We start from the raw sequence: 24,780 nt of genomic DNA, 5'->3' as shown, positions 1-24,780 counted from the left end.
TTTGGCAATCCTCTCTACCTGTTGACCCGAGCCCAGTGGGAACTGTTGATCTCCCGACGCTCTACCCAGTAGCCCAGGATGGGGCTGCCATTGTCGTTTGGCTCCTTCCAGATGACCAGCATGCTGTGGGCCGTGACATCATCTATTTCCGGCTTCTCTGGAGCCTCGGGAGGTTCTGGGAATGAAGGACGGCGAGATGACAGGATTCACTGTCAGGTAACTCATGCGAACCGGGGGCAATTCCTTGAGCAATTCTACACACCGAAGGGATTCTTGGCAACAAGAGGCTTGGAGATGCATGGCGGACCAGCTCCATACTTGTTCTCAGCGACAACTCTGAAGATGTACTCCTTCTTTTCAATGAGTTTGGGCACCAGATAGCGACATCCTCGAAGTGTGGCGGTGACACAGCTGTAGCCGAGCTCTGTCTTGGAGTTGTCCTTCTTCTCCAGCGTGTAGTTGAGGATCTCGCTGCCGCCGTCATCTTTCGGGGGATCCCATTTGCAGATCACAGAGTTCTTCCTCACCTCTTCGAAGCGGAAGTTAATTGGAGGTCCAGGAGTGTCTGACAACAGGGAGGAAAGCGTTAGGCCCTGAAGCTCCGCAGTCCTCCACGAGACTCGTATGTGACCAGAGGAGGAGACGCTCCCCGCACTAGAGACATAAGAGAAGGAGGCGCGCTCTCACCAAGGACGTTGACCTCGCAGGTGGCTGAAGCGACGCCGTGGTCATTCTCCACCTTCACCATGTAGACGCCGTGGTCAAGACGCAGTGAGTCCTTGATAACTGCCGTGGACTCGCCCCTCCTGCTGTTGTTGATGGTCAACCGCTCGCCGATTGTCGGGAAGTCCGTCTCCTCCACCTCCTGCTCTGCCACCTCTTCCTTCTTCTCCTCTGCATCCTTCACTTCTCCGAGGTCCTGCTCTTTCTTCTCTCCTTCAGACTCCTCCTTCTTCACCTCCACCTTCTTCTTCAGCGGTCTCTCCGGCCTCCTACGAAGCGGCTCAGGCCGGATCACCTGGTTGTTCCAGAACCAGGTGATCTCAGGGTACGGTGAGCCGGAGATATTAGCCTCTAGCCGGATCTCGCTGCCTCGCTTCACGTTCAGGCCAGACTGAAGGCTGCCGCTCAGGAAGACCTTCGGAGCATCTGACGACAAATGCGGACGGATCAAATCAGAGCCGAGGCGACGTGACCGCCCAAGTCGGAAACATGGCATCCCACAAATTTCCCTCACCGATTGCATCCAAGGCCTTGACAAACAGGGTGCTGCGAGACGGATCGCTGACACCGGCTGAATTTTCTGCTCGGACTCTGAAGGCATAGCTCTGTGCCTCCTTTAGCCCTCTAACGGTGTACGAAAGCACCGGAACCAGGAAGTCGTTGCACCTCTCCCACCGGTCCTCGCCCTTCAGCTGCCGCTCCAAGATGTAACCCATGATCTTGGCACCTCCGTCATACATGGGCGGCTTCCAGGTCAGTGTTATGGTGCCCGATGTGGGATTGTGGGTCTCCACATCCACGGGTGGGTCAGGAGGATCTGATGCAAGATGAGACGCAAATGGGTTTCAACAAGATACAGCGCCGTGTCACGTTTGGGCCAAACTGTCGCTTCTTACGTTTCTGGTCCTCGGCGATGACAGGGTTGCGTAGCTCAATGAACTCCCCTCCTCCAATCTTGTTTACGGCCTGGACTCTGAAGTAATACTCTCCGTTGGGGATGAGGTCTTTGACGTTCCAGCTCACTTTATTCTCTCCAGACATCACGTTGACATATGTCCTCCGGCCGGCTTCACGACGCTGCAGCAGTATCAATCACCAAGTTAGGCTAAACACCACTTGTTTCTGGAAGTTTGTGGATCTAAAAACCCATGTGGTACGCACAGGCTAACAAATGCTTCCCAAACGACCATAATGGCTTGATCACTGTCTGTGGTACTGACCTGCAGGATGTAATGAGTAACTGGCGTGCCTCCATCGTAGTCGGGAGGATCCCAGGAGACCTTGCAGGAGCTCTTGGTGATCTCGGAGGCTACAATTTCCTTGCATGGGCCCGGAAGACCTGGATATGCAATTTGGAGACTGGTAAGAAACCCGTGGCGAACGTGTCGAGTGCTGCGGATGGGCCGCTCGGTTACCGATGACTTTGACGTTGACAGTGGCACTGGCAGCGCCGAGACGATTTTCCAGAGTCACTTTGTATTGGCCCGCGTCAGAGTGAAGGCTACTGTCCACCTCCAAGTGACAGCAAGTATACTCTTTCCTGGTGTGCACAAACAATCTTGTCAGCCGCTAGTCACACAAACACAAGTGAAATGAACACCCACCTGAAGCCGCGACGGTCGTCGGCCTTCAGCTCCTTGCCGTCTTTGTGCCAAGTGACCTCGGGTGAGGGAACGGCCTTGAAGGGAACCGGGATGTGCAGCTTCTCTGTCTCCACCACAACTATGTCCAGAGTCTGGAATTCTAGCGTAGGGTTGCCTGTGAATGCAAACAAGAGCAAGCGTGAAGCAGGAAAACCACCCCCTGGCCACAACCCTCCCCACCCAAAAAAGCACTCGCTGCAAGCTAATAGCCCATGCTCCCATTCTTACAGTCGGAATCTTTGGCAACGACGTTCTCAGAGATATCGGAGGGCTCGCTGACTCCGACGGAGTTGACGGCTCTCACTCTCAAGACGTACTCCTTCTCGGGAACAACACCTTCTTTCACGGTGTACTTCAGTTCCTTGACGGGACGAGAGTTAACCCTCATCCATTTCTCTGTCCCAGCCTCACACATCTCAATGTGGTAACCGGTGATGGGGGAACCACCGTCCCTCTGCGGAGGCTTCCAGCCGATGGACAGGAAGTCCCGGCTGGCGGCCGTCACGTGCAGCTCGACGGGAGGCGACGGGACACCTGCAAAAGGCAAGGCGTTTTACCTCACATCTTACAGAAAGCTACCGTCTCGCGCGTGGATTCCGGTTTGTTTTTTTTTGGCTTCCGTCAACCTGCCTGTTGGGTCTTCAATGGTCAAGATCTCGGTGGGTTCGCTTGGATGTCCGATTCCGGCCTCATTCTCGGCGCGGACTTGGAACTGAACCTCTGTTCCCTCAATAACGTCTGTCACTCTGTACTTGCAGTCCGGCCCGGAAGTCTTTCCGCACTTCACCCAGCGGGTTCCGAGCTTCTCCTTCTTCTCAACAGAATACCTGACAGGTTCGTGGCAGAACAGTGGAGCGTCAAAGGAAAGGCATGGCAACCCTTCATACACCGTGTAAACGCCGCAATGTCCTTCACAGAAGCAAAGAACTAAACAATGAATACATGAACATTTCAAAATCAAGATGAGGTCCCAACACAAAAAGCAAGTTTCATCAAACGATACAAATAAACAGCTGAACAACAAAACGGAGTTCAATAACAAAATAGAAGCAAGAAAGAATATTTTTTATTTTCAGTCCAGATTTGAAAATGCCGACTGTTTGAGCAGGTCGAGGTGGATAAAAACACAAAGTTTCTTCACTTTGTTTTGTCGCGTGTCCCACCTGAGAATGGGTCTGCCACCATCGTTTTTGGGCGCTTCCCACTGCAGGTCCACGTATCTTTTGGTCACGGCATCCACGGCGAGGGCGTACGGTGGCCCGGGAGTGGCTGGAAAAAGGTAAAACAAACAAACGGAAACATTTTAAACGTCCCTGCAGCCAGCAATCCCACAGCGGACTCAGCTGAACCACCGGCTAAACTCACTGAAAGTGTCCTTGGCAAGCACGGAGTCCTCCAGCTCGCAGAAGGGCCCGAGGCCGACGGCGTTCTCGGCCGCCACGCGGAACACATAGAGCGAGCCTTCGTTGAGCGGCGCCACCGTGTACTTGAGCTCTTTGACGGTGGTGTCCACGGCCTGCCAGCCTTTACGCCGGACGTCCCGTTTTTCCACCACATAGTTGGTGATGGGCGAGCCTCCGTCGCGCTCGGGCACGGTCCACTTCAACTCGGCGCTCTTCCTGCTGATGCCGGTGACCTCCAGCCAGCGCGGGGCCGAAGGGGTGTCTGTGCAGAGGGTGGCATCAAGAGCTTGTCATGCGACATGGAAAAATTGCGACAGCGGGCTACTCATCAGACGACAGTCAGCGATATGAAGAGAAATTGACAAATAAAATTCCTGGTGAAAAAATGGAATCTTAAAATTCGTTGGATTTATCGGCTATTGACATGACTTGGATGATCTTAGGCATTCAAGTGGGGAAACTGCATTGAAGGAAGAAGAGGGCAAACAGTTTCTAGGGTGTGGCCTCGTCCCGCCTCAGCTAACTTGTGTCTCTTACTGAGTCTCTCCTTGCAGAGGACTGGGTCGCTGGGCTCGCTGGGCTCACTCTCCCCGGCCACGTTGACAGCTCGCACCCTGAACGAGTACTCCTGCTTCTCCATCAGTCCCTTCAGGAAGTACTCGGTCCTGCTGACGCCCTCGGCCACGCGGATCCAATCGGTGGTGCCGCTCTTGAGCATCTCGATGACATAGCCATCGATTTTGGCGCCCCCGTCGTGCTCCGGCTTGGTCCACATCAGGAAGCAGGAGCTCTTGGCCACATCCTTCACGGTCGGTTTGCCAGGAGGCCACGGAGGATCTACAAGACCCATGGGGAGTTTAGTTGGGAAGAAAAGCTTTTGGGCAACAAAGTCCAAAGTGGCGTACCGATCGGATCTTTCACAAGGATCGGTTCAGTTTCCCTGCTTGGTTTTCCAGTTCCGGCCAGATTTTCAGCCAGGACTCTGAACTTGTACTTTTTTCTTGTGGGAAGACCTTTGATCCTGCAGATAAACAAATCTGTGTTATAGACCAGTGGTTGTCAAACGTTTTACACAAAGCACCACCTGGGGAAAAAAAAGGTACTTGGCTCTCCAAATCCAGTCCCAAACAACAGTAGTGTTCCAGGTAGAAGGCAAGGCACATTAAAGTGGAAGAACACCACATCTTTGAGGCTAAAGCATCATTTCAGGTTGCACAGACTCCCTTTGTCCCAACCAACCTGTAGTTTGTGTCCTTGATGGGCAGCTTGTTGCATCGGATCCACCTGTCGTGGTCAGGCTCGTACCGCTCTACCCAGTAGCCGGTGATCGGGCTTCCCCCGTCCTCATCGGGCTCATACCAGCTGAGAGTCAGCGAGTCTTTGGCAATGTCCGAAGGTTCCAGCTTGTAAGGGGGACCGGGGGTGTCTGGAATAACGCCCCCGCAAAAGATTAAATGCAAATATAATGAGTTCGACACAACTGTAAGGAATCCCAAAACTTGAGCCGAGTCACGAGAAGGACATACCGAAGGGGTATCTGGCGATAATGGGCTCATGTTCGGCTGGTGGGCCCACACCGAACTGGTTCTCGGCAAAGACCCTGAAAATGTACTCCTTGAACTTGACCAGGTCAACCGCCCTGTAGGTGGTCTGTTTGATGGTGGACGAGAGCCGGTGCCAAATCTCACTGTCGGCAGCGCGGCGCTCAATGATGTAGTTGGTGACTCTGGAGCCTCCGTCGTCACGCGGCGGGTTCCAGGCCAGGAAGCAGGACACATTGGTAATTTCAGAAATGTCAAAGGCCGCAGGGGGGCCGGGTTTGTCTGAGGCGGGAGGAAATATGACTTTTACTTTAATCCAGCCCAAAGACCATCATAGTACAGAATCCCGATTTTCTCCCCCACCCTACCAAGAATGTTGACGTCAACGGTGGCGGTGGCCCGGCCGCAGGTGTTGGTGGCCTCTATGATGTAAGTCGAGCTGTCGTCCCGCTTGGTCTTGGAGACGGTGAGGGTGGAGTGTCCCAGCGTAGTGTAGATATTGACTCGGTCGTCTGGTTGGAGGACTAGGTCGGCCTTGGTCCACTTGACCCGGGGCTCAGGTTTGCCTGTCACCTCGGCGGGGAGTTCAATTCTGCTGCCTGCTTTGGCAGTCAGACCGGCAAGCAGCTTGGCGTCCAGATAGATCTCTGGTGGCTCTGGAAAAGGGTTCATCGTGAACAACAATTAATTTGGACGAGAGTGATCAATTCAAATACCAAGAAACTTGATTTTGGGGACTCTTTCCACATTTTCAATTTCCAAACATGCAATTGCTTTAATTTGATGATTTCCAAATATCATGTAGATGTCATCTTTACTTTTGACAAGAACATTTTGAGCTTAAGTAATAAGTGCCGCTAGTCTCCCTCTACAGAAAATATTTGTGTCCTTTGCAAAAACCAACATTTGTATACGATTAGCCAGTTCATACTTAATGTAGGCAAAATACATAAAAATCGCTGCGGGATCTGTCATTTGTTCGATGGGGGCCATTTTGATAAGCAAGAATATAAATGTAAATTTCGCAACGGCGACACAGTGAGCACAGATGGTCTCTCTACATTGTTTTTCACCTACTGGGACAGGCTTCCAGACAGCATGATTGCATGAACAACTCTCTCCATTGGGCAAAGCTTCCACGGGTCTTTACCTTTGGGGTCTACAGCCTGGATTTCATCGGTGGCCTTGCAGGGCCGACTGGCTCCGAGTCGGTTCAGGGCTCGGACTCGGTACGAATACCACTCGCCCTCAGTCAGACCGGTGACTTGGCACTTGAGTTCGGGGACCAGGTCTCCGCAGGGCTCCCACTGATTGCTTCCTCTCTTGCAGCGTTCGACATTGTAGCCACGGATGCTACTGCCGCCGTCGTACCTGGGAGGCTCCCAGGTCAGGAAAATCCCACTGGCCGACTTGTCTCTCCATCGCAGGTTCTCCGGTGGGTCAGGGACGGCTGGAAGACAAACCGCTTGAAGGTCACGAATATGCATTCTTTGGGTTCTGTTGTGCTTCTTCAGTCCTTCAGGTCACAAATGAATGATTCGGTTGCTCACTGGCAGGAGAGGAGACATTGACAGGCTCGTCGATGTAGGCCGGCTCTCCGGGACCACACTTATTGCAGGCTGTGACCTTGAAGAGATACTCCTTGCCTTCAATCACATCTGTGACGGTCGTCTCCAGATCCTGGATGCCTGAGGCCACCTGAAGGAGCGAGGGCGGGTGGCTCGGTATGGTGCGCTAGGTGGCGATGTCGCGGCAGAGAACATTCGATCTGCTGTACCTTGACCCAGGTCTTGCGGGAAACCTCTCGTTTCTCCACCTGGTAGCCTGTCAGAGGACTTCCTCCGTCGTGCTCTGGAGGCTCCCAGCTCAGGCGAACATGCTCCCGGGTCACTTCCGGAACTTTGAAGTCCTTCGGTGCGCTCGGAGCGGCTGGAGTGCCGGAGGGGCAAATGAAACGTTAGTACGGATGCATTTTGCTCAGCTTGGCCAAACGGAGCATCTGCTGTTTCCTACCAATGACATTGACTTCGATCTCCCCGCAGACGGACGAGACATCGTTCTCCAGCTGCAGGGCGTAGGTGCCTTTGTCTGGACGGACGCTGGGAGTCACCACAAGCTCCGCAAACGTGGACCTGGTGGTGACCCTGATGCGTTCGTCGGCACCGGTCAGCTCCCTCTCCCCAAATGTCCATTTGGCGACGGGGACAGGATATCCGGTGATGGGGACTCTGATGGTGAGAGCATTCGGAACAATCACCTCCAGGCCGTCTTTGAAACCACTCAGGTCCATGGTGGGTCCGGCTGGAAAGGAGAGGGAAGAAAAGTGACGTCAGCCCAAGTGATGATCAAACTCAAAGCAATAAAAGCTCTGCCCGTCGAGCTCACTGTGCGGGTCGTCGGCCAGCAGGGGTCCGATGACATTGGATGGGTCTGAGATTCCGGCAGCGTTTTCGGCGAATGCTCGATAGTTGTAATAACTTCCATATTGGAGTCCTGACACCTGAAGGAAGAAAACAAAAAAAAACAGCTTTCGTGAGAGCGATTCGCCATAAGGACATCAAATAATTTTGATTGTGTCCCTAGACATCTCACTTTATAGAAGAGGTCAGGGCAGAGGCGAGTGTTGCAGCGGAGCCACTTATCGCTTCCGTCCTCACAGCGCTCCAGGATGTATCCGGTAATCACGCTCCCGCCGTTACTCAGCGGAGTCTCCCAGCTCAGTTGCACGGAGCTCTTGTTCTGGTTCTGCCATGCCAGGTTTTGAGGCGGACTGGGACGCTCTGCGGATGGCACAAGTCGAGTGGAAATGCGATGGCTCGATTGACGCGAATGAACATGCTAATTCAGAGTAAGGAGCTTAAAAAAAACCCCAAATGAAAAGGTGTAACTTATAAGAAAGCCCAAAACGAGTCGAAACTTTGACTCACCGATAGCATCCATGATCGTGACGGGATTGGTCGCGGCACTGGGCTTTCCGACGCCGGCTTTGTTCTCCGCCTTGACTCTGAAGATGTACTCCTTATTCTCAATGACGTCATTGACCACGGCGCTCAGCTCGTCGGCCTTGGTCACCTGGACCGGTGACCACTTGACCGATGTCCTGTCACGGAGCTCCACGACGTAAGAGGTGATGGGCGAGCCGCCGTCCGACTCGGGCGGCTCCCAGGACACGGTGCAACCAAACTTGGAGACCTTCCCCACCGTCACGTTACGGGGAGGATCGGGAACATCTGAACACGGCGGGCGAGAGCGGACTCAAAAACTCAGCAAGGAATGAGCGAATGCAATTTGTGTCGAGTTTGCCTGCGACCGCTGACACTGGAAGTTGTTGGAGTGTTTTGAGTCGGTCCGGAAATGGGCTAGGGTGCGGTCACGCAGAAACTCGCTCTCGTGGAACACGGGGGAAGAAATTGTTGTGAATGAGCTGAGCGCTTATCAACCTAGCCTTCACTTGGACGGGGTGTAATTTTGGTCACATGGGACCGAAACAAGCTGCTCGGATCTCCTGAATGAGGAGAACATGCTGACCTTGCAACGGTTTAAATCAGCGGCGAAATGCGCAGGGAGCAGAACAGTGGAAATGTGCGGACTCATCATATCCTTTTGTGCATTTGGAGAACAACATGCAGTTTGGTGTGAATATTCTTCAGATGAGCTTCAAACGACTCCCATACCAAACTTGTTCTTGGCCTGGACGGGTTGGTCCGTTTCCACGTGGGGCCCGCTACCAACTCGGTTTCGGGCGCAGACTCTGAAGAGGTACATGGAGTCCTTCTGGAGTCCGGTCACGGTGTACTCTGGGCTCTCTGCGTGCTGCGTGGCCAGCGTCCATGTGTGGCGTTTCACGTCCCGTCTGTCCACCACATACTCGATGACTTTGCTTCCGCCGTCGTTCTCTGGTTCCTCCCACGTCAAGCTGACTTCACCGTCAGCAGTGTCCACGACCTGCAGGTTCTTCACAGGCCCTGGGACATCTGGGGTCCGAACAGACACAGGTTTTATTCCTCATGTGATCGGCCCAAAAAAGAAAAAGAAAAAAAAGAGGCCTGCCAATGCACCCCAAACGACCTGACCCCACGCAAGACCCCACCCCTCCCGCATATTCCTGAAAATGACATATTTCCCAATTTGCTCGATTCGCTCAATCACCGATTCACTATGTTTGCATTCAGGCCAAAAGCAATCCAAGTCGGCATACATTTGGCGGCATGTTTTTGCTGGTTGCTCGGTTACGGAGCCACGGAAAACCCTACCGATCACATCCAGGTTGACGCAGGCTTCGCCCTCTCCGTGTTTGTTCTTTATGATGACCTTGTAGCGACCCTCGTCAGACTTTCTGGGGTCCTTCATCCGGTACTCTGTGCAGTCGGGAGAAGTGTAGACGCTATCCTGGGGCAGACTCAAGTTGTTATACAGCCAGTCGGCCTTGGCTTGAGGGTAGGCGCTGTAGGGAACCGTCATGACCAATGGTTTCCCCGAGTCGGTGACATAGTTTTGGTCAGTGGTCTTGATCTGGGGCGCCGCTGCAGGAGCAAGATCAGGGCGTAGTCGAAGGAAGACGGAAAGAAAAAAACAGCCAGTCAAAAAGAAGATCTCATCCAAGCAACAGAAGCGGTCGTGAAAAGGTGGAGAAGGTTGCCGCAAGATTTAAAAAGAATCCATTTGGCAACCCTGAAACGTGCTGAAAGGTATTTGGAGTCACTGGGATTCTTGGCTTTATGATATTTAATCTCAAATTAGAACATAATCAAATAGCAGATTGACACGCACACGTGCGTCTGTTGCCGATGACCGTTTTCAAGGTCTCTTACCCGCCAGCTCCAGCTTGGCCTTGGCGTCTTTGTCCTTGACCACCACTCTGTACTCGCCCTGGTCTCGAGGACGGATCTCGGAGACCTGCAGCCGGTGGACTTTCCCTTCGCTCATCATCTGGTATTTGTCTCCCTGCACGACGGTCATGTTGTTCCTCAACCACTTGACTTGGACTCTGTCCTTGTTGAGCTCCACCTCAAACACCACGTCCGAGCCGGGCGGCTCCAAAATGTCCTGCGGTGGCCTGACGATCTCCACTGGGGTCTCTGCGGAACGCAAGTCCAGGCGTGAGGTCGCGGAGCTCGGAGGAAGTCGCTAACAGTACATCACCCGCCGGTCTCACCTTCCACAAAGAGCCTGGCTCTGGACCGTTTGTCGTCGACGCCGCACGCGTACTCGCACTCGTCGTCCGGTCGACACTCTTTGATGCGCAAGTAGCACATGTTTCCATCTTTTTCAAACGTGTATCTAGGAGAAGACGGAAGATGTGTTATTAGAGAATACGCTTGGTGTTGAAAGTGTGCGTGAATACTGAAGAAATGAAGCAGAGCTCAATTGTTGACACGTAAAATGTGAGACTTGTGGAATATATCTCTCCCATGTCACAATTTTGGAGGGAGGATTTGGGAATTGAAGCGTGAAAAAAGTCAAATTTGGGGAATTCTTGGAATGGGAACCATGTCCGATTTACTTCTGCATGTTTTGCTCTTATTTTGAAATGTGGAAACGCTTTTGGAATGAGAATGAGCTGAACAGTTGCAGTCGGAAGGGTTGAAATAGTTCAAAAAAGGCGGACATTCGAGGTAGCTCTACAAATGTTGTTTTTGGCCTTTCGTTTTGAAATTTCGACAGGTGATTTTTTTTTTCCAATGCAGATGTGACTGCTATTCAGCAAGTGTCAACAAGTGCGGCTGTGCAAACAGTGGTGAAGCCCAAACACCTGGGTCCTTCTCTGATCTCGCGTCCGTCCCTGTACCACTTGACCTCGACCTTCGCTTTAGTCAGCTTGCAGGAGAACTCGGCGTCCTCGAACTCGGTGACGGTCTGGTCCTTCACGTGCATGGCAAAGTCGGCGGGCGCCTCGCTAATGATCAGCTCGGCCTTCGACTCGTCATCGCCGGCCACCACCGTGTACTCGCCCTCGTCCGCCAACGTGCAGTCCTTGATGGTCAGCGTGTGCTTGTCTTTGTCCACCCGGTAGACGAGGCGCTTGCTGAAAGTCACCTCCTCGCCAGCCTTGAACCACTTCAGAGTTACGTTGTGGCGGTTGACCTTGCAAGAGAAGCTGACAGTCTTCTTCTCCTGCGTGTCCACGTCCTCCGGAGGGACCACAATCCTCAAACGTTCCTCTGCGAACGCAAACATCAGAACGTGAGCTTAGGCCCAGGGAACGTTGTCAAATATCTTCCCCGGAAATATCTGCATCGATAGCAAGGTAGCAAACCAAGTGACAAAAGTGCAGGTACTGCTGTGAACCAAAATGACAGCTTTGTCTGCATACAAGTCATGTTGCGGAACATTCGAATGGATGACAATGCCAACATGCTCACAGTGGCTCCGCGGACATCAGTCGGGATTGGAAAGCGGGTCCCAATCGCCCCGAGAACAACTCTCCTTTCATTCAGGTGCTGTTTCTTCTCACATGGATTTCTCGCACACTAAAGGAAGCTACCGCGGGAGGCCCACGAGCCGGACTCACCTTTGACGACAAGTCCGCAGGAGCTCTCGGCCTGTTCTCCTCTGTGATTGCTTAGGTGGATGCTGTAGTTGGCTCGGTCGCCCTGCTGCGCATCTCGGATCCTCAGCGAGAAGATGTTATCTCGCTGACCCATCACGTACTTGCTGCTTTCGAAAACCGTCTCCTTGTTTTTCAGCCACTTGGCTTTGGCCCCCTCATTGTTCACCTCGCAATTCAGGACCACTTCCTGACCTTCGCCGGCCTCCGTGTCCTTTAGCGGCGTGATGATCCTCAGCTTCTCTGCAGGCCCGCGGGTGACATTGAAATTAGCCTCATGGAAAAAAGTGCTCCAACGCGGCCATCAAATATGGAGCTGGCTGCCCCGCCAAATTACGGTGCGTGTTAGGGAGCCCATGACAAGCGTTATCTGACCGGCCTCCTTTTCAACTGCAATTGCGGCATTCATTTGGACCAGGAAAAACCCGAGCAACATTCCTTACCAAGCACTGTCAGATGGGCGCTGGCTCTGGTGGCTCCTATCGCGACCAGGTACTTGCACTCGTCGCTGAGCTCACAGTTCGTGATGACCAAAGTCCTTCTCTTGCCATCACTAATCATCTGGTACTTGTCCCCGGCCTCCAGCTCCTCGGCGTCCTTCTGCCATTTAACCTCAAAGGTCTCCTTGGAAACGGTGCAGGTGAACTCGGCCTTTTCGCCCTCGACCACCTCAATGCTGCGAGGCCTGGAGAGAAACTCGGCCGCCAGTTCTAGAACAGCAGAGGAGAAGAAGCAGAAGTTTGGACGAGACAAGAAAACATGTGAGTCATGTGGAAAGGAGTTAGTCGATTGGTGGCCGAATGAATGAAATTCCCAAGTTGAGGAAGCAATGGATTGTGAAAAAACAGCCATCAGACAGGAAGCGGAAGTGTGCGTACCGTTGACCCTGAGGTTTCCTGAGGTTCTGACCCTGGGACTGAGCCGGCAGTTGTACTCTCCGGCGTCCGGCATCTTCAGGTCCTGAATGAGGAGGATCCTCCTCTTGCCGTCCACAATGTGCTCATAGCGGCCGCCCTCCGGTAACTCCTCGTCGCCCTTGTACCAGATGACGTCAGCCTCGGGTTTGGAGACTTCGCAGATGAGCTTGACGCTGTCGGTCTCTGTTCCCTCCACGTTGGACAGGTTCTTGGTGAACTTGGCCTCCTCCTCTGTGAGAGACCACCACCAGCTTGAGCCACACCTCATCACTCATTGTCATTATTCTCCTGAGTTCATGAACACTTAGACCTGCTCACTACTATATTTTATGCTGGACACAATCGAGGTACTTGTTCAAAGTCAGTCTTTGTTTGTTTTGTTTTGTTTTTTTCCCCACAAGTGGCATTGGTGTAAATACAACCACTGGAGTAAGCGCCGCTCTTCTTACCGATAACAGTAAGCATGGCGGAGGTCTTGGAGGTCTTGGCGTCGCACTCATACTCGGCTTCATCATCCATCACCGACTTGTGCACAACAAGGACGTGTTGGCGTCCCAGAGCAGAAATTTCGTACTTCTTCCCTTTTCGGATTTCACACCCGTCCTTGAACCAGCGGACCTGCGAGGAAGCAGCAGGTACGAAAATGGTCAGACATGAAGTTGAACGACAATGACTGTATGGAGGCTGGTAACAATGACGGCCCATTGGCGACCGAGCTCACCTTCACATTCTCACGGGATAATTCACACTCAAACCTGGCAGATTCCTTCTCTGGCACCTCCAAGTCATGGAGTGGCTTGGAAAATTCTGCATGCAGAGCTGTGGGGGGGGGGGGGCACAGAAGTTACACAGCCTCAGTCTTTAGCTCAGGGCTTTGTGAAAAATTCCTCATTAACCCTGAAGAAAGCCTGAATCTCCTGGACAGACCCAGGTGGAACTCCTCCTGGCTTTTTATGGTCAATAAATAACTGAAAGCTGAAAGCGTTCAACTCCAGAGAATGAGACGTGAAGCCCACCCGTTCCCGATATTCAATAAGACCAGCTCGATCTTCAAATTAAGGCCTTTGTGAAACATGACGAGTGTTTCCCAGTTCCCCGCGATGAACTCCAACTAGCTTCTCCCTTCCTAGTGAATTTTTAAAGTCCAACGTAAAGCTCTTTCTTCCAGAGAAAAGTACGTGAGCCCCACTCAATCCAGTTCAACCCAACTGAGTCCTCGGCGCTAGTTCTCAATGGGTTCTAAAAGCATAGTTTGAGAGCAGGGGATCTCAAACTCAGCCGATCATTTGCATTTGTGTCGCAGCAGGCAGGGATGTGGCCCTTGAGGACCGGAGTTTGGGACCCCTTTTCTAGATCCTGAGTAGTTGTGGAAGTGGGCGAGGTACTTGCTTCCAGTGTTGACAAAGAGGGGAGAATCCTGAATTCTGTCATGGTGGAACCCCAGAGTTTCCCATTTTGGTGACTACCTGACTTAGAAACATAAAGGATTTTCCCTCCAGAGATCAGGAAGTGAGCCGCATTGAGTCAACTAAGTTTTTTTTTTAAAGCTTGCTCAAAAGTGGTCTCCAAAGGTTGCGTTTCTCCTTTAGTGGGTGCTGGTACTCACGTTCGACGTTGAGGAAGCAGGAGGTCTTGAATTCTTTGGCAGCGCAGGAGTAGGTCCAGGAGTCGTCCAGGGCGCATCGGTGGATGAGCAGCGTCCTTTTGTGTCCGTCCACAAGCATCTCATACTTTTTGGTCTTGTGGATCTCCTTCCCATCTCTGAACCAGCACACCTCAGCATTGTCCCGGGAGACTTCACACTCCAGAGTGGCTGTGGCCTCCTCCTCCACCGTCTGGTCCTCCAGCGGCTTGGTGAACTCCACCGGTGGCTCTGTACATCCCAAACGACAACAAAGCACTTTCAGTACCGATCCGGGACAGGAGGGCAGCTCCCCACTTGGCTTTCGATGGGCCACCTTTGACGATGAGTCTGGCATCGCTCCGGCAGTCTTTGGTGGTGAGTCGGACTTGTCCCGCTTCATGCAGCTGAACATCCCTTAGAGTCATGCTATGGACTTTGCCCTCCGACTTCAGTACCACCTGCAGGTCAAAGTGAGAAGGTCATTCTGGGCCCTTGAATGCTGCTTGTGATTTGTTTTCTTTCCTGGCTAAAGCCTCGAACTGAAGGCACCACTCGAAGAACGATTATGGTGATGACACCTTGGTTCTTGTTCATGGAACCCTCCTTGACGTTTGTTTCATGCATGACACACATTGTAAACTCAGTTGCCCAATAACAGTTGTTTGAGAACTGGGGTTTCTAGGACTGGGTCTGACCCAGGACTTAGTTACGCCCAAACGGAAAAGAAGGGAACTAAAACCAAGCAGTTTCCCGCCGATTCAAAACTAACAAGCTGGCTCCCAAAGCTAACTGACACCATGTGAATTTTGAAAAGGTAAAGAAAAGCTTCCTTTCATGGAGGCCCCCCCCAAACTATCGCCTTGGTGAAAATAAAGTGTGGCAGGATGACTTGGTGTTTTTCCTGTGCTGCGTTCAAAACGTGAGAGCAGGGCCGATCACGTAAAAAAATGAGAGCAGGGCCGATCACGTAAAACCCCAAGGAAACTAGCAGTGCTTTCTATGGGCGGGTGCCTGACGGTGTTAGAAAAGACAATGTGTGAAAAGCCATCTGCGACCCGCCACCCGCTGTGTGGCCGCCGTTCTATTCAGATGCAACGCAGCTGGCTGGGCATCCGGCCAGCAGCGCCTCATCAGCACATATAAAAAGTGGCGGCAGCAACACAAGCAGGAAGTGAAGTCTGCAGACTCACCCGGTCGCTGGGCTCCAGCTTGACGCCCTCCAGGAACCACTCCACGGGGATGTCCTCGTAGGAAAGCTCGCATTCGAAGGTGGCCGTCTCGCCGGCCGTCACCTCCACGTCGCTCAACGGCCGCATCAGGTCAACCACACGGGCTTTGGGGCGAGAGGGAGGCATGCTGCATGTCAAAACAAGTCCCCGAAAGAGGTCCTCTGGAGGCCCACTGGGCCGGACGCCAGCAATACAGCTCCCGCTCAGCACCGTGTGGGCCAAAATAACCCCGGGTACATCATTGGAGACTCTGTCTTCTGAATGTTGGGCTACTTGAAATGATCAAAACGTATTCCGCATCTTTAGAGGGTACGCTCCTCCCATCCAATCATGCTCCCCAACCCTCGCCAGAACACACACATTCAATAGGAGGGCCCAGAAACACAAACAAGCATTCACGCTCACATCTTCGCCTTTTGACCCTTCGCCGAGTCACGAACGGACGCACGCACACACGCACGCGTTGGGTCACCTTTGACGCGCAGCTGAGCGGATGATTTTGCATTTGCAGCGGCAAAGTCCACGCCCCCCGCCATGTCCTTGCGGCAGTTGAAGAGGATCAAAGTGTGCTTGACGCCTTCTTCCTTGATCTCCACATCCTGTGGGATGAAAACGAGGCAGCCGGTGGCGTCACAAGACGGCGCTCGCAAGAAAAGACGCCGGCGAAGGTCGAGGAAAAGCTCACGGCAGTCGGGTGAAGGGTCTCGCCCTTCAACTTCCAGGTGGCGTGGAGGTCCTCCTCTGAGATCTCCGTCTCAAACTTGGCCGTCTCGGTCTCGGTGACTTCCACGCTGTAGAGCGGTCGCACCACCTTGATGTCGCGCTCTGCGGCGCGTGAAAAGACGTTAGCGTGAGTGCAAAGGGACAAACAAGAGATGGTCGTGCAGGGACACCAGTGATGGTCTGGATGTCATAAGTCGGAGGGATCAGCCAGCCTCTAAGATAATGTTTGTGGAGGAAATTTCAAAAATGGTTTTGCGTGAGCACAGCAGGGTTGTCGTGAACACGGGGACAAATGCGGAACCCACAGAGAGAATTTGAGCCCCCGCGAAACACAACTTTGTGATCAATCAGCGTCAGCTGCTGTCCAGAGCTGAAAAGCCTTTGAAAGGCCTCACGCTCGCTTCAAATTCTGAGGACAAATCTTATTCCTAAGCAATAAAGAGCAGACGACGTGGACATGGGCATGTCGACTGACGAAAGAATTCAGAGACTCAAATTTGTGTGAACGCAGTTCAGGCGCTGTGCAGGAACGACCAACGTTCAAAACTTGCTTCCTCAATACTGTACCTTAAAAACATGTCGGTTGGCGAACAAGCCCCAGCGCACGCACGTGCGTTAAAGTCAGACTGAACAATTAATTAATGACTCCCGTCCTGAGGACTAAAGTGGGTGAGACCATGCGGACATTTGCGCATGTGTCCTGGGCAAAAAGATTAAGAGGTTGGACTAAAGCCCAACCAGACCACTGATGTTTCCTAACTTCAACTTCTTATCTTCTCTGGTAGAAAGCGCAGCTGACCCCCACGAAGGACCCGCAAATTAAAGCACAAAGGCCCAGCCCCAAGAAGAAAACTTGCAGCACACAATACTGGGGATAACTCAACAAGTAAGAAGCCTCTGCGAAGAGCTACCTGAAGCCACGGGAAGCGCCCCTGAATCCCCACTAAGTTCACCGGGACCCCCACAACGAGGTGGTCTCTGGCTCTTTCCCAGTCGACAAGGTCACGCCAAATAATATCATTATGTCCTCCCACCATGAGGCGATCGAACCACAGACAAGCATTCATTTAAGTACATCTGAAAACAACCAAACACAAGAAGCACTCACCCATTGAAAATTGATTTGAAAAATCCGAACGGTGGTTCACAGAAGGCCGGACGGAACCTTGCAAACAATTTGTGCGTACGAGGTTGTCGTGTTCTACAGAGATTCAGGTCTCACGTTCTCGGGAAAAGTCTGCAGAGCTGCTGCCGCAACTTGTACCTTCGATGTTGAGCTGGGCTGTGGTTCTGTCCGTGCCGCAGTCGCACGTGAAGGCTCCCATGTCTCCCTTGGCTGCCTTGCGGATCACGAGGATGCGCTTCCTGCCGTCGGACTGCATCAGAATGTTCTTGGAGGCAAAGAGTTCGTTCCCGTCTTTGAACCAGCGGACCTCGCCGCTGGCTTTGCTCAGCTCACAGGAGAGCACCACCTCATCCTTTTCGATTGCGGTGTAGTTTTGGAGCTTGGACGTGAAGTAGAGGTCGCCCTCTGCAAGATGATGTCAGGTTAATGGCGTCAACGCACAGACATGATTCGCTGTGTGACGACTGCAGTCGTACGCATGCACGAACACAAAGACTCTGGGCTGTCATACTAACCCAGCACGGTGAGCATGGCCTCGGACACCTTGTCCATGGCCTCCACTTTGATCATGGAGGTGTCATCAATAGAGACCTCCTTGAAGGCCAGCGTGTGGACTCTACCGTCCTCTGACATGTGCACCAACTTGCCGGGGTGCAGGCGTGCACCGTTTTTGTACCACAGCACCGGGATGTTTTCGTGGGAGAGTTCCACGCTGAATTCGGCCGTCTCCCGCTCCTTCACCGTCACGTCCTTGATCGGTTTGAGAAACTCGAGGCGGATACCTGACAGACAAGACCGTGTTGACACTCCAGCTGACCAATGCTTGCTCAAATCGGAAGTCGCCAGTAGTGACCAACACAGAATTTACAAAGTTGGAGGATGAATCCCGTTTATTAGGAGTAAAGAGGGTGGAACTTAACACCATACCAAGACATTTGGACCAACGGCAACAGTTTGGGGGAAATCCCTGTTTCCAGTGTACCAAGCGACCCTCAGATACTTGACAAAGCTGGTTATGTGCGGGGACGAATTGTCGTGGACCAGTTCTCGGAACGATCTTTTTACTCATATCCAAGAGGTGTGTGTACATGATGCACTTGTGATCACGCCGGACCCCGCTGCTCCGCTGGGAACCGGGTCAGCCGGCACGCGAGCATTTCGAGATGAAAATACTTGACTTTGAACGATGCAAATGCGTCTCACACGACTTGTCGTTGCACGAGTCGAAGTCAGGTACCTTCAATTATCAGCTTCCCTGATGTTCTCTGGTCTTCAGCTTCGAACAGGTACTTGGCTTCATCTTCATATCTGGCAGATTTGACGACAAGAGCGTGTTTGTTTCCGTCTTGCAGCAGCTGATATTTGTCATCGCTCGACAGTGTCTGAGAGCCTTTGAACCAACGGAAGCTTTTTGGTTCTCTGGACACCTCCAGCTCAAACTTTGCATCGTCCTTTTCAAAGACGCGCACGTCAGCCAGTGGCGTGATGAAAGAAATGGGAATCTCTGTTGATTGACACAGAGGCAGTCAGTGTCGCAATGAGGGCGGTGTTGGCGGAGGAGATGCCGATGCTCACCCTTCACTTTCAGATTGGCCGAGCACTTGGCGTCAGCGGCGCTGAACGAAATTTCGCCAGTCTGAGGCAGCTTGCAGTTGTACAGTACCAGGGTGTGCTTAGTTCCGTCCTCCACCATCTCCACATCCTGTTGACGCCGATGCACTTTTCAACACTAAGATCGGGGTCGCGGGACCACCATTTCACATCTCACACTTGCACACAAACACACACACACGCGCAATAGAAGATCTTGCGGGTTCACATACGGGAGACGGATTTAGGACTTGTCCATTCAGTTTCCACTGGCTGTGCACATCGTCCTCACTCAGCTCCACCTCAAAGCGGGCCGTCTCGCCCTCAAGCACCTCCACGCCGTACAATGGCCGCACCACTTTGATGTGTCGGGCTAGCATTGAAGAGAGGCCACAACTTAGTGACAAACTCCCAAGAGAGCGGCGCAAGAAAGTCATCAACGCGAATGGCAGCGTGAAGATTGTGTTGAAGAAGACGACGTGGGAAGAAATGGAGATTAGAGCGTGTTGGAATATTGCGAAAGGTGGCATTAGCGGGCACGGACCCATCGCGAGGTGCAAGAAGCTGATTTCGGTGGCAATGCGGGGGCATTGATGAACATCCACGACAAATTGTGGACTTTACCGTCAACGTGAAGGCTTGCCGTGGTCTTGTCCGTCCCACAGTCACACACGTACTGTCCCTTGTCTATGTCGGCGACTTTCCTGATGAGCAACATTCTGCGGGTGCCCTCTGCCTTGATGGCGACCACCTTGGAAGCCTTCACCTCCTCTTCATTGTGGTACCAAACCACCTTAACATCCTTGTTGAGCTCACATTCTAGCACTACCTTGTCCTTCTCCACTGCTGAGTAGTCCTGCAGTTTGACCGTGAAGTAAGCGTCTCCCTCTGGAAAGATACAATTGGACAATCATGACACCAAACTAACAAGACAGAGACTGGAAGCGGTCCAGGCACAAAGATGGTAGACAAGGACGCTGGCGTGAGCCCTGGAAGGACAATAACAAGCAAGAGTTACCTATGACGGTCAAGTTAGCCATTGAGGACACTCCTTTGGCCTCAGCCTTGACCTGGCAAGTATCATCTAGAGTCACGTCCTTGATCTCCAGCACATGACGCTTTCCATCCACGTGCTTGAGCACCGTTCGGCTCGGATGGATTTTGACATCATTCCTGTACCAGGTGACTGGAATGTTTTCATGAGAGAGCTCCAGCTCAAACAGAACTGTGCTGCCCTCTTTCACCGTTTGGTCCTTGAGCGGCGAAATCAGTTTGAGCCTGATGCCTACAACCGCAGCGTCAAAGCATTAGTACACAGATCACGCGTGACACGAATGTCGCCCGCAATGCCACAGGTCCACCACCTACCCTCCACTGTGAGTCTCGCCTTGGACTCTTTGCCCAAAACCTCAATCCTGTATTCGTCCTCATCGTCAAACTCGCAGCAGTTGATGATCAGCATGTGTTTCTTGCCATCAGCCACGGTGTCATATTTGGTGTCTGGCGTGATGATGTCGCTGCCCCTGTACCACATGGCTTTGGCGACATCTCTGGTAATGGCACACTCGAATTTGGCCTGTTTCTTTTCAGGCACGCTAACGTCCTTCAGTGGTACAACAAAGTCCATTGGGATTTCTAAAGAATGTCAGAATGTGACAGGCAGACACACCAAAGATACGTCAATGACAATGGCAGCAAACGTCAGACGCAAAGTTGCCGTTGTATCGCCACATACACTGCAGACCCCACTGAATGTGCTTCCAGACCAGACGGAACGACAAACCCAAGTGAACAAACAAACAGACAGATAACAAGAACAGGGATCTTGGGTCACTGGAGTCCTCCTCCGTATTTTACATACAACTGGCAAACCTATGAAAGAAGCCCTAAAGTCCACATGGACCTGAATGTAATTGATTTCTGACTTTAGGCCTCAAACTGTACAGAAACGGAAAAAGACAACCAACTCAGGGTCGCGGTAGTTCCCCACCGGGATGCCGTGAATACATTGCTTACCTTTTACGGTGAGCATTGCGCTTGTTTGAGCGTTCAGTGCCTGGTAGGACACCTCACCCGACTGGTCCAGTTGACACTTTTTAAGCTTGAGTTGGCGCACGCCACCCTCCATTTGGATCTCGCAGGTCTACGGGAGGAAAATTGTTACCCAAGTGAAAAATCTCTCCAGAGAGATAATTAGAAAGAAAATTTCAGGCCGTCATACCGGGGATCTCAGCAGAGGCTCCCCTTTGAGCTTCCATTGCCCTGGAATGTCATCCTCCGATATTTCAGTCTCAAATGCAGCATCTTCCTTCTCGAACACCTCCACACTGGCCAGCGGCTTCAAGATCTCCGCCTCACGCTCTGAGATAAGACATGTTATGACGTGCACCAAAGGGTAAACCACGGCAGATAAAACCAATGAGATGTCAACCTCCTAGCGTTAGCTTGGCGGCGTAGACACGTCCCTCCACCTCCACGGAGTAGTCCGACACGTCGTCAGGCTGGCAGTTCTTGATGGTCAGCGTCAGGTTCTTCCCATCCTTGTTGATCTCTACTTTGTCGGAGGCAGTCAGCTCCTTGTCTCCTTTCAGCCATTTCCAATTTGGCGTGTCCTTAAACAGCTCGCCTCTAAAGGTGGCAGTTGCCTTCGGTTTCACATGCTGGTCCCTAAGAGGCCTTGAAAGCCAATCTTTGATGACCTCTGTTTTAACCAGACCAGATGGTCAGAATCCAGGTTACAAAGATTGCGAGCCACTAGAATCAAGTCGAACTACTCACCGGTCACTTTAACATTCGTTGATGTCTTCAACTCATTCTGGTTGACCACTTCGCATGAGTAGCACCCGGCGTCCTCCTCAATGGCATTTTGGATGGTGACGGCGTGTACCAGGCCGATGATATTGATCTGGAACTTATTTTCCTGTTTCTTCAGGAGCTCGCCGTTCTTCTTCCAGATGACATCTCTCTCCTTGTTCAGCTCACAGGACAGGTAGAGCGGCTGACCCTTCACGGCCGACATCTCCGGCACCAATTCCTTGGTCCATTTTACAGGGAGCTCTGAAAAAGAGAAAGACAATTCAAGTGAGGTCCTGACAGTCCCGTGTCTATCCAAAGCTCCAAGACCTACTGAAGCAACTACACACCTTCAACAATGAGCTTGGCGGTACAGGTGATTTCCTTGCCAGCGTTTTTAGCGACGCAGGTGTATTCCCCGGTGTCCGACAGCTGCACGTCTTTCACCATCATCTTCCGATCTTTGCCGTCAGAGGTGAATTTGTGCTTGGGGCTCTCGCGCAGGTTGCTGCCGTCCTTCATCCATGACGTGACAGCAGTGGACGGTGACACCTGGCACTCGAACACAGCAGAAGAACCAATGGACTCCGCCTCCAGCAGCATGATGTCCTCCAGCTTCTTGATGAACTTGAGGGGCACAGCTTTGAGTTTGTATCCTCCAAAAGGCTCTTCCGGAGGTGGAGGAGTGCCCCTTCCGGCAGGCCTGAGGCCACGACCCCTGCCCTCACCGGGCGATGGCGTCAGCTTGGCTGAAAGACAAATGAAAAGAAGAGGCCTTTCAGGATGGGCAGACATTAGCGACTGAATTCTGTCAAAGGCAACTCACGTTTGAGACCTCTTCCTCTCCCTCTCAGTGCTTCCTCTGCCGGTTGTCCCTCTGTTCAGAAACACAAGATATGAACTGGCTTGTTGCACACAAGGTCATCTTAAAAATTGCCAGCGGCTGCGAGTAAACGTGGAGTCATGAGCATGAATGAGTGAGCGTGAATGAGCTACACTACTCAATCAAAGAAAGTATGACACCTGGTTCGAGTGCCGTCATGACATGAAGATGAAGGCGAGACACAAGTGGACAGGAATGACTTCAGAGCATAACCAGTAAGGTTGAGGGCCACCAACAACAGGTATGGTGTGTGAGCGGTGTGAAAATGGAGGCATGACCATGGCAATGAATGGAGATTATTCCGTGCATGAAGGATGGCTCTTTTCCCAGGTTGTCCCGCCTCCTACGTCTCACCTCTCCTGGTCGCCCCCGGCACCTCCAGGGCGCCCTCCTCCACTTCACCTTCCCAGTCTTCATCAGGAACCAGTTCCCAGCCCCAGGCCTCTTCCTCTTCTGTCTCTGCCTCCTCGGGCAACCTGAAGTCCTCCTCAAAGACCTCTTCCTCGGGCTGGGTGGCGACTTTTGTCATCTCGACCGCTCCAGGAGAAATTTCCCTGAATAGAGGAATGTTTTCTTTTGGAGGCTTTGCCACGTCTTGATCTTCCGGCGAGGGCGTTTTGGGTACTTTCTTGAGAGGGACTGCTGCTTCTGGGGAGACCGTCGGTGAAACTGTTTTGGTAGTCTTTTTGAGTTTAGCGGCTTCAGGAATTTTTTCGACTTCTTTAGTTTTCTCAACTTTTGGTGGTGTCTTTTTCAGCCGAATTTTCTTGATTTGCTCTAGAGGTGTCAAAGGCACCTCTTTTTGGTCCTTGGCCTTGGGCGTGACTCCCTTCCTTAGCTGCAGTGGTTTTGGCTCCTCTAGAACTTCATCCGCTTTCTTCAAAGTAGATGGCACTTGAGAGGGAATCTTCTTTGCAGGCTCAAGCCTCTTCAGTTTCTCCAGTTTTTCCTCTTCTGCTTGAGGGGTCTCGGGTTTCTTGGGTGTATCAGCCGGTACTTTCACTTCGGGCTGGTCCTCAGGGCTAACATGTTCCTTGTGCAGATCTTCTGTTGGTTTCTTCCCTTCAATCGCTGACGGTTTCTTCTCAGGTTCAATAGCTTCATCTGAAGGTCGAGCGAAAGGCTTGAGATTGACCTTCTCTGGCACTGGCTCTGACTCTACTGCTGGGCTTTTCTTTGCCTTTACTGGTACTCGAGCTTCTTGCTCCTCATGTTTTTCCTTCGGTACTGGCTTTGGCACTTTTGCTGTGGGCTCCGTTACCTTGGCCGGTGTTTTCTCAGGTATCTTTGGAGGTTCCTTTTCCTCAGTCTCCCTGGGGATCTTGGTTCCCTTTTGGAAATCTACGGTGTCCCTATCTGGTGTGTCGTCTTTAGCCTTCTCTGGATCTTGGGTAGCTTCAACTGGCTTCTCAAAGGGTTTCAGTTTGACAACTTCTTGTTCTTGTTCATCGGAGGGCAGTTTTTTAACTTTTTTCAAGGCAACAGTAGGAGGGGCCGGTTGCTCCTCCTTTGGAGCTCTGGGAGTTTTCTTCCATGAAATGGTTTCTTCCGGTTTATCGTCTTTTGGAGTTCCTTTTTGATGGCGCCATTTAGGCTTAGTATCTTTTTCTAGTTCTGGTTCCGGCCTTGGAATTTCCTGCTCTTTCTCCACCTCTGCTTTGTGTCGTGGTGTTCTCTCCTCGACGGACCTCGCAGTGGTAACTTTCGTCTCAACTTCGTGTTCTTTATGCACCAGCTCGACAATGTCAACTTGTGTGGTCCGGGTGGCCTCTCGAAGTTTCTGCTCCTTCTCAACCTCTTTAGGTGATACCAATGGAACCTTCTTGAGAAAGACCTTTTCCTGCTCCGGCTCCACCTCTTCCCTCGTGACTGGCGTGGTTTTTCTCAGAGTCGGAAGCTCAAAGGTCCCTGTCTCTTCCATGGGAACTTTACCTTTTTTTAGAAGAGCTGGTTCTGAGGCAGCACAGGTTCACGTTACAAGAAGTTGGCACACGCAAACAACATGTCAGACAATGGACTCCAAACACAAAGACTGAGT

General features: G+C 52.1%; 1 protein-coding gene across 1 annotated transcript in view; it reads right to left on the bottom strand.

The window, feature by feature from the left end:
* Positions 1-24,780, bottom strand: part of ttn.2 (titin, tandem duplicate 2) — a 174,926-nt gene that overhangs the window by 80,066 nt on the left and 70,080 nt on the right. Inside the window, exons 105-158 of the mRNA XM_052081957.1 lie at positions 23,097-24,695; positions 22,686-22,736; positions 22,210-22,608; positions 21,845-22,123; positions 21,498-21,767; positions 21,288-21,427; positions 21,083-21,209; positions 20,435-20,701; positions 20,085-20,351; positions 19,691-19,954; positions 19,300-19,439; positions 19,052-19,178; positions 18,714-18,980; positions 17,992-18,258; positions 17,615-17,881; positions 16,313-16,452; positions 16,100-16,226; positions 15,589-15,731; positions 14,733-14,856; positions 14,381-14,647; positions 13,496-13,593; positions 13,224-13,392; positions 12,736-13,005; positions 12,301-12,567; positions 11,822-12,100; positions 11,063-11,471; positions 10,466-10,590; positions 10,122-10,388; positions 9,564-9,833; positions 8,985-9,284; positions 8,238-8,540; positions 7,903-8,090; positions 7,696-7,810; positions 7,324-7,611; positions 7,088-7,239; positions 6,861-7,008; positions 6,461-6,760; positions 5,679-5,966; positions 5,296-5,592; positions 5,009-5,195; positions 4,675-4,790; positions 4,307-4,606; positions 3,732-4,031; positions 3,530-3,635; positions 2,997-3,193; positions 2,595-2,900; positions 2,328-2,481; positions 2,139-2,263; positions 1,944-2,062; positions 1,620-1,800; positions 1,238-1,540; positions 688-1,149; positions 263-565; positions 19-175 (exon numbers count right to left, since the gene is read on the bottom strand). Coding sequence (XP_051937917.1) covers positions 19-175; positions 263-565; positions 688-1,149; positions 1,238-1,540; positions 1,620-1,800; positions 1,944-2,062; positions 2,139-2,263; positions 2,328-2,481; positions 2,595-2,900; positions 2,997-3,193; positions 3,530-3,635; positions 3,732-4,031; positions 4,307-4,606; positions 4,675-4,790; positions 5,009-5,195; positions 5,296-5,592; positions 5,679-5,966; positions 6,461-6,760; positions 6,861-7,008; positions 7,088-7,239; positions 7,324-7,611; positions 7,696-7,810; positions 7,903-8,090; positions 8,238-8,540; positions 8,985-9,284; positions 9,564-9,833; positions 10,122-10,388; positions 10,466-10,590; positions 11,063-11,471; positions 11,822-12,100; positions 12,301-12,567; positions 12,736-13,005; positions 13,224-13,392; positions 13,496-13,593; positions 14,381-14,647; positions 14,733-14,856; positions 15,589-15,731; positions 16,100-16,226; positions 16,313-16,452; positions 17,615-17,881; positions 17,992-18,258; positions 18,714-18,980; positions 19,052-19,178; positions 19,300-19,439; positions 19,691-19,954; positions 20,085-20,351; positions 20,435-20,701; positions 21,083-21,209; positions 21,288-21,427; positions 21,498-21,767; positions 21,845-22,123; positions 22,210-22,608; positions 22,686-22,736; positions 23,097-24,695 — 13,381 coding nt within the window. The remainder of the gene's footprint in view (positions 1-18; positions 176-262; positions 566-687; positions 1,150-1,237; positions 1,541-1,619; positions 1,801-1,943; positions 2,063-2,138; positions 2,264-2,327; positions 2,482-2,594; positions 2,901-2,996; positions 3,194-3,529; positions 3,636-3,731; positions 4,032-4,306; positions 4,607-4,674; positions 4,791-5,008; positions 5,196-5,295; positions 5,593-5,678; positions 5,967-6,460; positions 6,761-6,860; positions 7,009-7,087; positions 7,240-7,323; positions 7,612-7,695; positions 7,811-7,902; positions 8,091-8,237; positions 8,541-8,984; positions 9,285-9,563; positions 9,834-10,121; positions 10,389-10,465; positions 10,591-11,062; positions 11,472-11,821; positions 12,101-12,300; positions 12,568-12,735; positions 13,006-13,223; positions 13,393-13,495; positions 13,594-14,380; positions 14,648-14,732; positions 14,857-15,588; positions 15,732-16,099; positions 16,227-16,312; positions 16,453-17,614; positions 17,882-17,991; positions 18,259-18,713; positions 18,981-19,051; positions 19,179-19,299; positions 19,440-19,690; positions 19,955-20,084; positions 20,352-20,434; positions 20,702-21,082; positions 21,210-21,287; positions 21,428-21,497; positions 21,768-21,844; positions 22,124-22,209; positions 22,609-22,685; positions 22,737-23,096; positions 24,696-24,780) is intronic.

This window comes from Hippocampus zosterae, chromosome 12 (assembly GCF_025434085.1).
Source record: "Hippocampus zosterae strain Florida chromosome 12, ASM2543408v3, whole genome shotgun sequence".
Classification (NCBI taxonomy): Eukaryota; Metazoa; Chordata; class Actinopteri; order Syngnathiformes; family Syngnathidae; genus Hippocampus; species Hippocampus zosterae.
The sequence above is the reverse complement of the archived record's forward strand: the minus strand, read 5'-3'. Positions and strand labels throughout refer to the sequence as shown.